The 15263-nt window shown below is 37.4% G+C and overlaps 1 protein-coding gene across 1 annotated transcript; it reads right to left on the reverse strand.

The window, feature by feature from the left end:
• Positions 1-2242: 2242 nt before the first annotated feature.
• Positions 2243-4076, reverse strand: LOC104804878. The gene is made up of 2 exons (XM_010529241.1): positions 2456-4076; positions 2243-2370 (listed from the first exon to the last, which is right to left on the reverse strand). Exons 1-2 carry the CDS (start codon positions 4074-4076, stop codon positions 2243-2245), a joined length of 1749 nt encoding a protein of 582 aa, XP_010527543.1.
• Between the last annotated feature and the right edge of the window lie 11187 nt (positions 4077-15263).

Consider the following 15263-nt stretch of genomic DNA (forward strand, 5'->3'; position numbering starts at 1 on the left):
GTTAGATCACCTCTAACTCTATTCTAGGTGGGTGGTCATGGCGTCTTGCTAGAGGCTAACCGTGACTTGTGGTTCGGGAAAGGGTTTTCGAAGCCACTACCACTTCGAATGGGCCTACAGGGTCATACATCATTAGGGATGGATCACATGTGAAGAGAAAAACGCGAGAAAGGAACGACAGAACGATCTGGAAGAGTTCTAGATGGCCAGACAGTCCGGTCCAGGTCTGGACCGGACGGACCAGCCGTTCCGGACCGCCCGTTCTAGTGAAAATGGACTGTCCGTTCCGCAAGAGCCAGACCGTCCGATCCAGGTGTCAAGATCATCCGTTCTGCGAGGAAAAACGGAACGTCCGTTCCGCGTAGAAGCCAGACCATCCGGGAGCCGCCACAAACCCTAAGTAATAAGCTAACACGTCCTAGACACTTCCTAGAGCTTTGGAGAAGCTTTCTCTTGAGTTCTAAGCCCTGGAATATCGATTCCAAGTCAAGGACGTTGTTTTCTCTTCACAAATCCTAGCAGATACGTTCCAAAGTGTTGGAATTCATCTCGCCGTCCACATTCCCACATATTTAGATGTAACATTTCATAATCTAATAGCAGATAGCGACCACATTTAAAAATATTCCTTATTTGCTTTTATCCATATATAGAACCAAGTGTGTGGAAAGTGATATAAATAATGCTTTTTTGCTTAGGGCTGCTATATTTAAGGCTATATACTGCAGGTGTTATTAATTTCACCATATATATATATATATATATCATTTTAAAGGATTATAAAGCAATTAATATACGAATTTCATGTGTATAGTTGGACGACCAAATTAGGTACTACGTATGATAATTCGACTGTGCTTGCTTAAATAAATCGGCGTTGCAATTAAGTTGCAAATTTATCCTTGTAGATAACGAAGTTTTTGAAATTTTAAAATATGAGTGTTTATATATGTACATATATATATGTGTGTGTGTATATATGTATGTGGTGTTGCCACTTGGAAAGTCGCAACAAGTGACATATTTTGCTTTCAGCTTACGGAATGCTCAACTGAGGGGTGTAGCTATCAAGAGGAATAAAAACATAAAAATGGGAATATTTTATTGCATAGTAAGATCGGTCCAAAATCGCATAAATTACATTCCCTTTTGGCATAAGGGAGAAATTGAGAAACGCTAAAGCCGATAAAAAGAAATTGAAGAAAACACACATTGAACACAAAAACACACAGATTGTCGGACCGACCAAACACACAAAAAGGCTGGCTTTTATCATCATGACTTGGTCTTAAGCTTAATACAAAAAGCCCTTTTACCTTTTTTTTCCCACTCTTTCATTAACACAACAACAACAACAACAATAATAATAATAATAATCGTTTTTTAAAAAAAACGTATTCAAAACTGAAAATACGCCCACACAATATTGTAAAATAGGAATTCCCAAACTGATTCTATTTCTTTGATAAGAGTCAAGTACACTTCAAGGTTTTCCAAGTAATACTCACTCACTCTCGTTCCACTCCCCCTGAGTAGAATCTCGTATCACAAGAAATTCTATCAGCCCCAAACACCCTGTGTGCAGCGCACACCCCGTGTTATCCCAGACCTCGTCTAGGCCCAATAAGAGGTTCTCCTGTTATTTCAAGGCTCCCCCTTAAGTATATCTCACTTTCTCTCAGATCACTCTCACCAGTGTTTCCCGTACAAAAGCTCTCAACCTTATTATCAAAACCTTGGCATCAATCTTTTTCTCCTTAACCTCTGTAATGAAATCTTCCATGCTTATATCAACTCCTCTCCAAGCTTGTCGTAATATCTTGTCAATATTTGTCTTGCCTTTTCTTCATCGATATAAATGTCCTATTGCCTTTTCTTGCTTCTTTCCATGCTTGCTTTCCAAATTCAGCTCTAACCTTCCATTTATCAATTCCAACCTTCTAGATGTTGAATATGCTCTTTCCTTGCTTTAACAATCTCCCCCTTTTTGACTTTCTGCTTAAACACACTCAACCTCATAGACAACATGACAAGTAATACATAGCAGCAGACAAAAAGCAAAAAGGTTTGAAGCTTAGATCAACAAGATTAGATCAACATAAGCAAGTTAGAACACAACAAAACATAGCGTCAGACAAAAAGTTTAGCACACAACAGATTCGAAACAGATTCGAAACAAAAGTGAGTAAACACTAAGCAGATGATAAACACTTAAGTCTACTTCACATCTATGAAGTGTTATTCACTCAGATTCAGCCTCGTCGGGGTTTGCTTCCTCGAGTTCTTCCTCGGCATCACTTTGTATTTCCTCCACCACTTTTCCTTTTCCTTTGTCCTTGGAACTTGACTCATTTGCTCCACTTTCTCCCCCTGTGTGGATAAGCAGAAACTCAAAAATATTAGCCTGAGTTCAAGTAGAAAGCATACCTGTAGGAGGTAATTGACCAACAATTACTCTGAAACTCTTCCCGAAGAGCGTGTTGTTGAGCACGGATTTGAGCGACAACTTTTGCATTCTTCCTATTTGACTCCTCCACTTGACGCAGCAATTTGTCATGTTTCATCAAGAGAGCAAATGTCTTGCTGCACAGCTGAACACGGCTCAGCTGTGTTCGTTGAACTCTGGACTCAATGATCAAGGGGCGCTGAATGACTTCAGTGATTTCTGAGTCTGCAATAATTTCAGGACTTTGGCGCACAATGATACTCTGAATAAGACAAGGATGGAGAAGCAGGTAGCGAACTCGCATATCTTCAGCTCGAGAAAGTATATGACTGTAAATAATGCTTCCTAGGTTGACTTTCTCCTTTCTCAGAAACTTGAATATCAACAAAGCCAGTTCATCTTGAATCACATCAGTTCGGCGAGTCGGAAACCAATTTGTTTTACCCACTAGAAACATGACTCGGCTTTCAAACTTAAGGCTGGCAACCGGTATTTTTCCACTGCGTCCGTCAACAAATTCGCCCGTGAGAGAGACTTCCAAATCCTCAAGTGTTGTTCCAGCAGGATAATCTGCTAAACCTTGATCTGAGTCATCAGGTGTCCCCAGAAGTTTGTTGATGACTGTGGGAGAGAATTCAATGAACCTTCCTCGGACAAACGCCTTGTGATACATTTGATCTCCAGGAAGATCAGTCCTTTGAGTGAGATTCGAATAGAATTCTCTCACAAGCCCTTTGCTGAATGGACATGCATAGGTCATCGTTCCGGTTAACTGACGTTCCACAAACAGTTCCCAGACTTGGTTTTTCCGGAAGTCCATTACATTCACATTCCTCTCAGCAATGACTTCAACCCCCTTAAATTTTTCAAACCTCTTCTTGGTTTCAACAGACAAGAATTTCTCTGAGAGAGGTTTGATAGAAGGATCACCTGATTGGCTGGCCGGAGCATTTGATTCAGAGGTTTCCCCTTTCTTTCTTTTTGACACTCGTCGTTTCAGGTTCATACTGGGGCCTTCAGATGCGTCTGTTGTATGGACCGAGTTGGTCTTGCGTTTCGACGTAGTTCTACCCTTTGTCTTTTGTTGGAAGACGCTCAGAGGACAGTCAGAATCATCAGAACTGACAGGAACTGGAATCTCCTTGGCTTGAGACTGAGACTCGATGCCCTCCTCTTCCTCTGTTCCTGGTGATGAGACATCTAGGGCTTCAGTAACTGTGCGCTCGTCACTTTCCTCCTCGAGTTCCTTAGTCTCGTCAGTTTTAGTTCCCTGGACTAAATTGTCTTCCATATCGGCATGACTTTCAAGATGGTCGCTATCAACTGGGGGCATCTCCACTGGTACTTGCTCTGTTGGCAGATCGTTTTCAGAAAGATCCTTGTCTTGGTCTCCTGTTGTCGCATGAGTAATCTCGGCTGATGCATGTGCAGATTTCTGGGAGGGATCTGCTTCCAGATTTGTATGCTCAGCTAAACCCTTCTCCAAATTTTCACCTGTATCCATAGCCACAGTTTCTTCGACAATCGCAGGAAGTTGAGGGTTACCTGATTCGCTAGATTGGTGAGCAGCGTGTCTAGCAGAGCGTCTTGTCCCTGGCCGAGCGACCTTTCCAGTTTTCCTATTCGCCATCTGTGAGAGGAATTTTTTCTGAAACACAACCCCGTGAGTTCCGAACCAACAAAGAGAGAGAACCAGAGAAAGAGAAGATCGTGGGTGAGTCGGGGGAGCGATAATTTAGGGTACACTTTAAACACTTCTTTCCTTTATTCCCGAAATTCAAAATTTGAAATTAACTTAATTATTTTGCAATTCCCGCTGAAACACAATTAAGCATATTCAATATACTAACCCTTTTCAATAATCACAGGTCTGTTAGTAAACTGAGATATTACCCTAACGCAAACCAAAATCATGATCGAACACAAGAGTAGGTTGGGTATACCTGACAGTGAGATATTTTCTTCGCAGAAATGAATTTGACAGTCAGTTGTACTTCACATATTCTCAGTTGCTTCTCAAGCTATACGCAAACTTAAACCAGTGTGCAAAGCAACCGGATTCTGAACTTCTAGGACGTTGTATCGATAGATTATTCTCACCATTAAGGTCCAGACTATCTCGGTTAGAGATATACTCATGTGAGATGTATCAGCCCACAGCGGAGTATTCAGACATTTTTGTAAATCCACTTTTTCATTCTGTTCTGCCGTCCTTTTTTTTTTTTTTTTTTTTTTTTTTTCTGAGCAGCATTTCCATCTCTTTAAAGTCCACATCCACCAGTCCTGTACCCTTCCCTGCACTTCTCTTTTGAAGATTTACGAAAAACATTTAAAGTTCCCCTACACCGAGGGATTTTTGCAAACCAACAAACCTGTTCATATCTAGAGGTTTAGTAAATATGTCAGCCAATTGTTTTTCAGTAGAAACATGCTCAATGATTAAGTTTTTCTTCTCAACTTGTTCTCGTAGAAAATGATGACGAATCTCAATATGTTTGGTGCGAGAATGTTGAACAGGATTCTTTGAGATATTTATAGCACTCGTATTATCACAGTATGCAGTAAAGAAGGGTAAGGTGATACCGTAGTCCAAAAGCATCTGACGCATCCATATGAGTTGAGTGCAGCAACTTCCCAGTGCTATATACTCTGCTTCAGCTGTAGATAAAGATGTAGAATTTTGCTTCTTACTGTGCCACGCAATCATGTTGTTTCCAAGAAAAAAACAACCTCCAGAAGTACTTCGACGATCATCAGCATGACCTCCCCAATCTGCGTCACAGAAACCCACCAGCTCACAGCTTGTATCCTTGGTGTAGTGCAGACCATATTCCACAGTTCCTTTTACATATTTGATAACGCGTTTAACTGCCTGCAAATGAGATTTTTTCGGCTTGGCCTGATACCTCGCACATATACCCACACTCAAACACAGATCAGGTCTACTTGCAGTCAAATAAAGTAGACTTCCAATCATTCCTCTGTATAACTTAGTGTCAACATCTTCTCCATCTTCATCTCGGGTTAGCTTTGTTGTGGTAGACATTGGAGTTTTTGCTGACTTACTCCCATCTAGTTCAAACCTTTTGACTAGATTCCGAGCATATTTGCTTTGAGAGACAAACATCCCCTCCTCTGTTTGTTTCACTTGTAGTCCGAGAAAAAAACTCAATTCACCAGACATGCTCATTTCAAATTCATCAGTCATCATTTTGACAAATCCAACCACTTTCATCTGAGATACAGATCCAAACACAATGTCATCAACATATACTTGAACTACCATCAAGTCTCCATCTTCATTGTGGGTAAACAGAGTCTGATCTACTCCCCCTCTTTTGTACCCGTGATCAACTAAAAATGAAGTCAAGCGTTCATACCAGGCCCGAGGTGCCTGTTTGAGACCATACAAAGCCTTCTTCAAGCGGAAAACATGATCAGGAAAGTGGGGATCTTCGAAACCAGTAGGTTGCTCCACATAAACTTCCTCTTGAAGCACTCCATTGAGAAATGCACTTTTGACATCCATTTGATAGAGTGTAAAGCCCAGAGTGCAAGCAACACCCAGAAGTAAGCGAATAGATTCCAAGCGAGCCACGGGTGCAAAAGTTTCATCAAAATCAATTCCCTCAACCTGAGTATATCCTTGTGCGACTAGCCGCGCCTTGTTACGGACAATCTCTCCTTGCTCATTTGACTTATTCTTGAACACCCACTTTGTGCCGATTACATTAGTATGAGATGGACGAGGAACTAAATACCACACATCATTGCGGACAAACTGTTCCAGTTCTTCTTGCATAGCTTTCACCCAGAATTCATCTTGCAATGCCTCACAGACTTTCTTAGGCTCAAATTGAGAAGTGAAACACACAAAGCGAACCAAGTCTTTATAGTTGATGCGTGTATTACCTCTCATTTGCCGCGGACCATGAACCTCCCCAATGACATCTCCAGGAGAGTGATTGCGATGGACAGCTACGGATGGAGACGATAGGGGCACGGACTCGGTCAGAGGCTCTGTATCAGATACACCATCTTCGGAGTCATCCTGGTCAATTGATTCTGACTTAGAAGGAAGTAGTTCTGGGTCTCGTTGAGTAGGAAAAGGGGGAAGCGATACAGAGGCAGACGCTGGAAAATTATCTTCATCGAAAACAACATTTGCAGATTCCATGACCGTCTTGGTGCGTAGATTAAAAACTCTGTAAGCTGCGGAATTTTGGGCATACCCAAGAAAAATTCCTTCGTCGCTCCGTGCATCCATTTTCCCCAAATATTCTCTGTCATTCAGGATATAGCACTTGCACCCAAAGATGTGAATATACTTAAGAGGTGGAACTCGACCTTTCCAGATCTCATACGGAGTTTTAGTCATCCCAGGGCGAAGATAAATCCTGTTTATCAGGTAACATGCTGTACTCATTGCTTCAGCCCAGAATTTGATTGCTACATCTTTAGCATGTATCATAGACCGTGCCATCTCCTGCAGCGTTCTGTTTTTCCTCTCAACGACTCCATTTTGCTGAGGTGTCTTCGGAGCTGAGTATTCATGAGAGATGCCATGTGTATCACAGAATTGCTGAAACGTAGCATTCTCAAATTCTCTGCCATGATCACTGCGGATACGTTGAATAGTTCCCTTCCCATTCTTCAACTGGAGCACTAGATGTTGAAAAGCTATACAAGCCTCTGATTTCTCTCGTAGAAACCTTACCCATGTGAATCGTGAGTAGTCATCCACACACACCAGAACATACCTTTTGCCACCAAAACTTTCGGTCTGCATAGGTCCCATCAGATCCATGTGAACAAGCTCTAGTATGTGTGATGTATGTATATTCTCAGTCTTCTTATGCCGTATGCGAACTTGTTTTCCAAGTTGACAAGCCTTGCAGACAAACTTATCATCGTGAGATAGTGTTGGAAGATCACGAACAGCACTTGACTTGGAAAGCTTGACCAAAGTGCGCATGTTGATATGCCCCAATCTTTGATGCCACAAGTCCATTTCGTCCTTTTTTACAACAAGGCATGTTTGCTGAGACACCGTGTGCTGAGTGTTCACCCAAGTGTAGCAGTTGTTAGAATTTCTCTTCCCTGTTAGAATGCACTTGTTGTCTGTATCCATCACAAAGCATGCATTCTTTGTAAACTTGACTCGCATTCCATTGTCGCAGAGTTGACTAATGCTGATAAGATTTGCTTTTAGACCTTGTACAACCTTGACATCATGCAATCTTGGAAGACCAGTTTGATTAAGTGTTCCTTTGCCCAGTATTTTTCCTTGTTTACCATCCCCGAAAGTTACACTTCCTCCTTTCTGAACCTCTTCAAAGTCTTTCAGCAGATCTTGATTTCCTGTCATGTGTCTAGAACAGCCACTATCAAAATACCAGATCCCTGCACTGTTGTTTTGCTCCGAAGTATACGCAACATTGCATCTGATATCCGATTTTTTAACCCATCTGAGATTCCAAGTGGGATAGTAATGGTGTGGTGATGTATACCTGTAGGCATTCTTGTTTCTGTGTAGGGAGAAACAGTTCCGTCGAATGTGTCCTTCCTTGCCACGAACTCCTGATTATTGAGGAAGGAGCTTCTTGATTCAGATTTCCTCCTGACACAAACTTTGGAGTAGTTTGTATCTTACCCAGATAGCCAAGTCCGGACCGATCACCAAAGTTTCGTCCTATGCCAAGTAAGTGATCAAGCTTCCCAGTTCCATTACCAAGAAGATGAATATTCTTCTTGGTTCCTTCCAATTGACATTTCATATTGGACGCCTCCTCTTCTTTCTGAAGCAATTTCTGTTTGGTGTCTCTCAGTTGTTGTTGGACTTGACTGAGTTCTTGCTCCAACTGTCGTTTCTCAATTATGAGTTGCTTGTTCATATCCACCAGTTTGGTCATATCTTTGAAAAGATGTTCCTCAGTAATCTCCTCATCATCACTGTTTGCATCTTGATCAGCTTCTTCTTCTATCACTCCTAGAAATGCCACAAAATTTGACAGTTCTTCTTCGTCACTATCGCTCTCAGTACTCGAGATATCCTCTTCATGAGTGATTAAGGACTTCCCTTTGCGCTTGAGGCATTCTACTTTCGTGTGACCGAAACCTTTGCATTCAAAACACTGAGTTTCTTTGAGGGTTTTCAAAACACTTTCTCTTTTTGCAATACTTGGACATTCTGCCTTCCAATGTCCCGTACCTTTGCACTCCAAACACTTTCCAGACTCTCGATCATTTTGATTCCCAAATTTCTTCCTCCCTTTGAAGAACTTGTTGAAATTTCTGACGACAAGTGACATTTGATCATGCAATTCTTCTTCAGTTAGCTTCTTGTTTTTCACTGGAAGTTTGACTTCTGCTTCATTTGTTTTTGTTTCAGGTACATGTAATGCCACTCCTCTTTTTGCATGAGTAGATGATCCTCCATTCATTAGTTGCAATCTCAATTCATGTGCAGCAAAGGTACCTACAGCTTCCTTGAATGTAACAGTATCTAAGTTGTTTACTCCTTCAAAGACAAGAATCTGTGAATGATACTTAGCTGGCAAACTGTTCAGAAGTTTCTTCACCAACTTGTCGTTGGTAATCTTTCTCCCAAGTACACTTGCCTCATTTGACAATGCACTCAATTTTCCACAGAATTCCTTCACGCTCTCATCATCTCCCATCCTCAGGCGTTCAAACTGTAGATCAATCATATCCAATCTGTTCCTTTTTACTTTGGAAGTTCCTTCATGGATAAGTTCCAGAGTATCCCAGGCATCCTTCGCCGTTTCACATCCTTGTATTTGTTCAAATTCTTCAGGACTGACACTGCTGAAAATGATTGATAACGCTTTCTGATTCATAGCCGATTCCTTTTTTTCTTGAGCTGTCCATTGAATTTTTGGCTTCATCACTATGGTTCCATCAATAACGTCAGTTGGTCGAGTCCATCCATCAGTGACAGCACTCCACGTATCTTCATCAAGGCCACGAATATAAGAGCTGATCTTCACTTTCCAATGCCCATAGTTGGTTGAGTCAAGCATAGTCGTTTTTCCAAACGATTGCGAGTCTTTGAATCCTTCCATTGTGTGATACTGAATCGTACACCGATATGAGAGGAAAGAAAACTTTCCTGCGATCAGTGACCCGCTCTGATACCAATTGAAAATACGCCCACACAATATTGCAAAATAGGAATTCCCAAACTGATTCTATTTCTTTGATAAGAGTCAAGTACACTTCAAGGTTTTCCAAGTAATACTCACTCACTCTCGTTCCACTCCCCCTGAGTAGAATCTCGTATCACAAGAAATTCTATCAGCCCCAAACACCCTGTGTGCAGCGCACACCCCGTGTTATCCCAGACCTCGTCTGGGCCCAATAAGAGGTTCTCCTGTTATTTCAAGGCTCCCCCTTAAGTATATCTCGCTTTCTCTCAAATCACTCTCACCAGTGTTTCCCGTACAAAAACTCTCAACCTTATTATCAGAACCTTTTCATCAATCTTTTTCTCCTTGACCTCTGTAATGAAATCTTCCATGCTTATATCAACTCCTCTCCATGCTTGTCGTAATATCTTGTCAATATTTGTCTTGCCTTTTCTTCATCGATATAAATGTCCTATTGCCTTTTCTTGCTTCTTTCCATGCTTGCTTTCCAAATTCAGCTCTAACCTTCCATTTATCAATTCCAACCTTCTAGATGTTGAATATGCTCTTTCCTTGCTTTAACAAAAACTAACTCTTTCATTACTTTAAACAATCCTCTAACGCGATGTGAATTATTAAAATCAATTTCAATAACGATCCATTTGGGTTTGTTATATATATATATAAATGAAGCCACATTTTGCGTATATAATCAACGATCACCTAAAGTTGTTTTTGTGTTGATCAACACTTTCTTTCAAACTTGCGACAACACAAACACAAGGGACCAAACTCACAAAAGTCAAGTCGCAATCAAATATAAAATTCCGAGAGATGAAACAAAGCGATAGAATCGAAAGGATGCCGATCGAAGATCTTTGCAGATGTTGGGTTCGGTTTTCTTGCAGACGAAATTAATAAAACTATTAAATTAACTAACTTTCATGTAATGTTTGACCGATGGTAGTACCATTTAGAAACATTTATAATCATATTGCGAGGAAAAGTTATTGTCACTAAATACCCCATATAAAAAGAACAGAATAATAACCATATAGCCATGGGAACCAAGGTAGGGGTCCAATAATAACCATGCCATTACGAAAACTCTCTCTCTCTCTCTCTCTCTCTCTCTCCCTATTCTATGAGAGAGAACAAAAAATAGGGTATTCCCACGCTATTCTTTCTTTCTGCTTCCTCACGACCATCTCATCATATTGTCTTGGAACACACTCCTCTCCCTTTCTCTCTCCACCCTCACCTCTTGTTTTCCCTCCCATTTACTCGTAAATAACTCCTTTTTTTTCACAAAAGTTTTGTAAAATATATGATATCGTATTGAAATTAAACTTGGGGATTTTCTGTTACATGTAAGAATAAGTAGTGCATGTGATATGAACAACCTATAATCATTCTATATATACGGTTTCTCTCTAGCTTTTATCGGGAGTGAATTTCTTAGGTTCAATGGATATGGACCATGTATGAGCTTATTTGTTAAATGTGATGTAATGCATGGGCAAACACTTATTCGTATATTACTATTTTTTTCCCTTTTGGCCCGGAATCCCTTTGATCATTATCGCCGTTTAGTATTTTTCTTATGAAATGGTATTATTATGAATTATACAGTAATAATCAAATGAGAATAATATAAGAAATAGAGTAGAAGATAGGCAATGGAATGCCTACCAAGTCAGGTAACAATGATAGATGTTTCTAATCACTTTTCACAAACGCACGCACAGTTTCCCGAGCTTCTTCTCCTCCTATCCCCTTTTTCTTCTCTCTCTCTCTATATATATATGTATATATAGAGAGAGAGATAAACATAAATATGTGATGAACACATGAATTTGTCCTGTGAATATATCTAGAATATAAAAAAGCAGTTATATAAAAAAACTTGTCATATGAATTTGTTCAAAGAATAAGATCACGTGTTCTAGCTTTATAAGATTTTCACATTATCCAAATCAACAAAATATTTTCACATCATCACTTCATAGCCGGAATGACCTTGTTGGATAAAAATGTTTTGATACTCGTGTTATAAATTAAGAAGTATGAACATTACTTTTTTTTAAGAGTTGAGATTCATTATTTTAGTTACAATATGATTTGTCTAGAACAATTTTTTTAGTAGACAAGTACATTTTTGTTGTATGGAACAGTTTTTTTAGTATAGAAAATAGGTTCATAATTAAGTATATATATATATATATATATATATATATATTAGAGTAGAACTACATGTAGGTCACATATGATTTGTAGGCTTTTGGAATATACATGACATGTAAGTAATTTTGATTAATATATTTTTTCACTATGTGTGACATATTTTAATAATATGAAGAAAAAATATATGTTGATAGTTGTTCTAGGAATATTGTTCAAAGTAAAAAATAATGATAAATACACTACCCAAAAATATCCCTATTCAATTTCAGTGCTTCCTCTATAGCTTTAGCCTCCTAGACAGTGTTTTGACCATTTCCTTTTTCCCAACACATACGGAAATACGATTCTTTTTTGTTCACAAAATTTTCCATTGCACTATTTATATATATATATATATATATATATATTTGATATGCAAGTTAATTAAGCACATATATTATTCAGGTAATCGATAAGTTATAGATTGTAAACATTTTTTTTTTCTAGAATTTGGAATATATATCTTAAACGCATCATAAACATATTAGTTATAGACATAATGTTTCTTGAACATGTTTGTATGTTTTTCCAGCCTATAAAAATATTATTTAGGTAGAGAGACATAATTAATTAATCAGCTCAATGAATATTAAGAATCCCGTAAATATGTATAGAACTTATTTTTATCATTACACTTAGGATAAAATCGAACTACGAACGCATTGTTAAAATAAAAAAATACATATATGATTAGAGTAAAATATAGATTTTGAGATATGATTAAAAATAATAACTGACACAATATTATATCAAATATTGTATATTTTATTTATTTTTATTTGTATATATATTTCCTTATTTGTTAAGTTTTTTATAAATATTTAAATCATTTTGATTATAATGTAACAAAAAGAAGAAATATATTAATAAAAATATTTCGGTTCTTTTTTTTCTATTTAATTTCCGTATTTTCATTTTTTAACACACAAACCATAAATTTTGATATTTCCACGTCGGATCAAACGTAGTTTAGTCCACTGGTTCGGTCAAATAACCTAAGCATGAAATAACCAACGGACACAAAAATGATTCATGAGGGCAATCTCTCTGGTCACACGCATGTTGGTCCCCCGTTGTCCGATCATTTCTTTTTTCCTCATCCTTTGTACCATCTTAGAATTTGATTAGCTTTCTGTACCTCTATTTCTCCGTATTTTATAATTAAAATAAATAAAAAAATCGAATTAACATATTCAAATGGCGACTGATGATCGTTGCACCACCACCAACCTTCGCACATCAGTCATCAGTCTTGACGATTCCCCCCGTGAAATATTACGTTACGCCTACTCTATGATGACGTATACGTAGTTCTTAACTTCTTATGTATTATGTATATATATATATATATCTATATATATATGTTCCAAACCTATATATTTGTATGTGGGTCTATAAAGAAAAAAACTGATCTACATATCTATATGTATTCAAAAAATTTGGATCTAATAATAGGGGTGTAATGTAATGTCTAGATCCCCGAATAAGTTGTGTATGATGATGATATACATAATAGAAGCCTAATTATCATTGGCACATAAAGGAAATTTTTCGGGACCATATATAGTTGGAATGATCACATGATACGTAGAAACATTTTGGAAATGTATATAATCATTAACCCATCTGAAATGAGCATACATAATTATAGTCGTATATACATGACACGATTGAATGGCGGTATATATACATATATATAAATGTATATATATATATATATAATTGAGTGCAACCATGCATTAATTCTCCGAGACTATGGGTTGGACTGGTTGTACCGCAACGATTGCGGTTGCGGGTGACAGCGTTTTCAGAGTGTTTGATAGCGATTACGAACGATTGATATTGACTGATTGATAAGTTTTTGTTGGCACTAGTTGCGGGTGGGTGCGGTTAGAAGTGAATGGTTTGTTGCGGTTACGGTTTGATATAAATTATCAAAAAGAATATTATTTTAAAATATTTTTTATAATAGTTTTAATTTAATTTTTAATATCATTTGATAAAAATTATTTACTAAATTTATAATAATTAAATAATAAATTGAAAATATAATATATCAATTTAATTTATTTTTAAGTAAAAAATTAATTTTATTATAAAAATTATTAAAAATAATTATTATTAAACCTAAAAATTATACTATTGTATTTTTTTATTAAAATATAATATTCGAAAATAATACAAAATCATCACCAATATATATATATATATATATATATATATATTAGTGTTTTATATAGTTTTTAATAAGGATATTTTAATTTTTTTTATCAAAACACAAGTTGGAAACTACGATTAGAAAACACAAGTTTGGCTGCGGTTGCGGGTGGTTGTGATTCATCTAATCATTTTTTTAATCGTCCATTCCGAAAATCGCAATCTTCTTCCATAACTCAATCGTGAGAGCATTCTTACGAACCCCTTTCAGAATATTAAAATGTTCATATTTTTTTTACTTAAAACCTTGAAAGATTTTTCAAATTGAAATTGTACACATTCTTTTTTTTTCGTTAGGGGGGAAAAAGAAAAAAATGATTTTGGATCCGACCAATTGTAAATATTTTCATGGATTTGATAATTTTCTAAGCAGACATGAATGGTATGCAGAGAGAGTGGTGGAGAACAAGAAAGAAACAAGATTAAGTGCACCGAGTGATGTGGTTCGAGTCATGGACCAGACATCATAAGTTCGGTTTGTCTGCTTGGAATCAAATGTAATCTTACACTAAAGGGTTTCGGCTAAGATTACACTTTCAACCAATCTACTTGTTATCATTATTATAAACACCGAGAAATACCTTTTTTTTCTTTCTTTCTATAACATATTTACTTTTAATTACATTTGTAAAAATACTTTTAAATACTTCTTGTTATTATCATGACTACAATTTGCTATTACCATACGGTATTCAGTCGAGGCCGACGCTACATACTCGTAAAAATTATTTTAACATAAATTTTATCCATTTTGTGGAATGTTCCATCTCGTATATTTAATATAAAATATTAATATCTCGTATATTTAATTGATAATACTTATATCTCCTATATATATGGACTGTGTTTTGGTACATTCCTTGCCTAGGAGCCGAAAGCGAATTTGAATTTCACTGTTGATTTCGTTATTGATTGCATATATATATATATATATATAATAATAATAATAAAATGGACAAAGGATCATGTCACCGCAGCAGTAGAAAGAAGTCATCATTAATTCTCCCATTTATCATTACAACCTTACTCTCTCTCTACATACATACATACATACATACATACATACATACATACATACATACATACATACATTCTAGTCCGTTCGGTCCAACAATTTGGTCCGTTCGGACTAGATGCTCCGGTCCGTTCAGTCTACTCCTAGACCGGACGGTCCGGACCTCTTGTCCAGATTTCTCGACGTTTTCTCGTGCATTTGTCCTTCCCTGCGT

Source organism: Tarenaya hassleriana, unplaced genomic scaffold (assembly GCF_000463585.1).
Source record: "Tarenaya hassleriana unplaced genomic scaffold, ASM46358v1 Cleome99, whole genome shotgun sequence".
Classification (NCBI taxonomy): domain Eukaryota; kingdom Viridiplantae; phylum Streptophyta; class Magnoliopsida; order Brassicales; family Cleomaceae; genus Tarenaya; species Tarenaya hassleriana.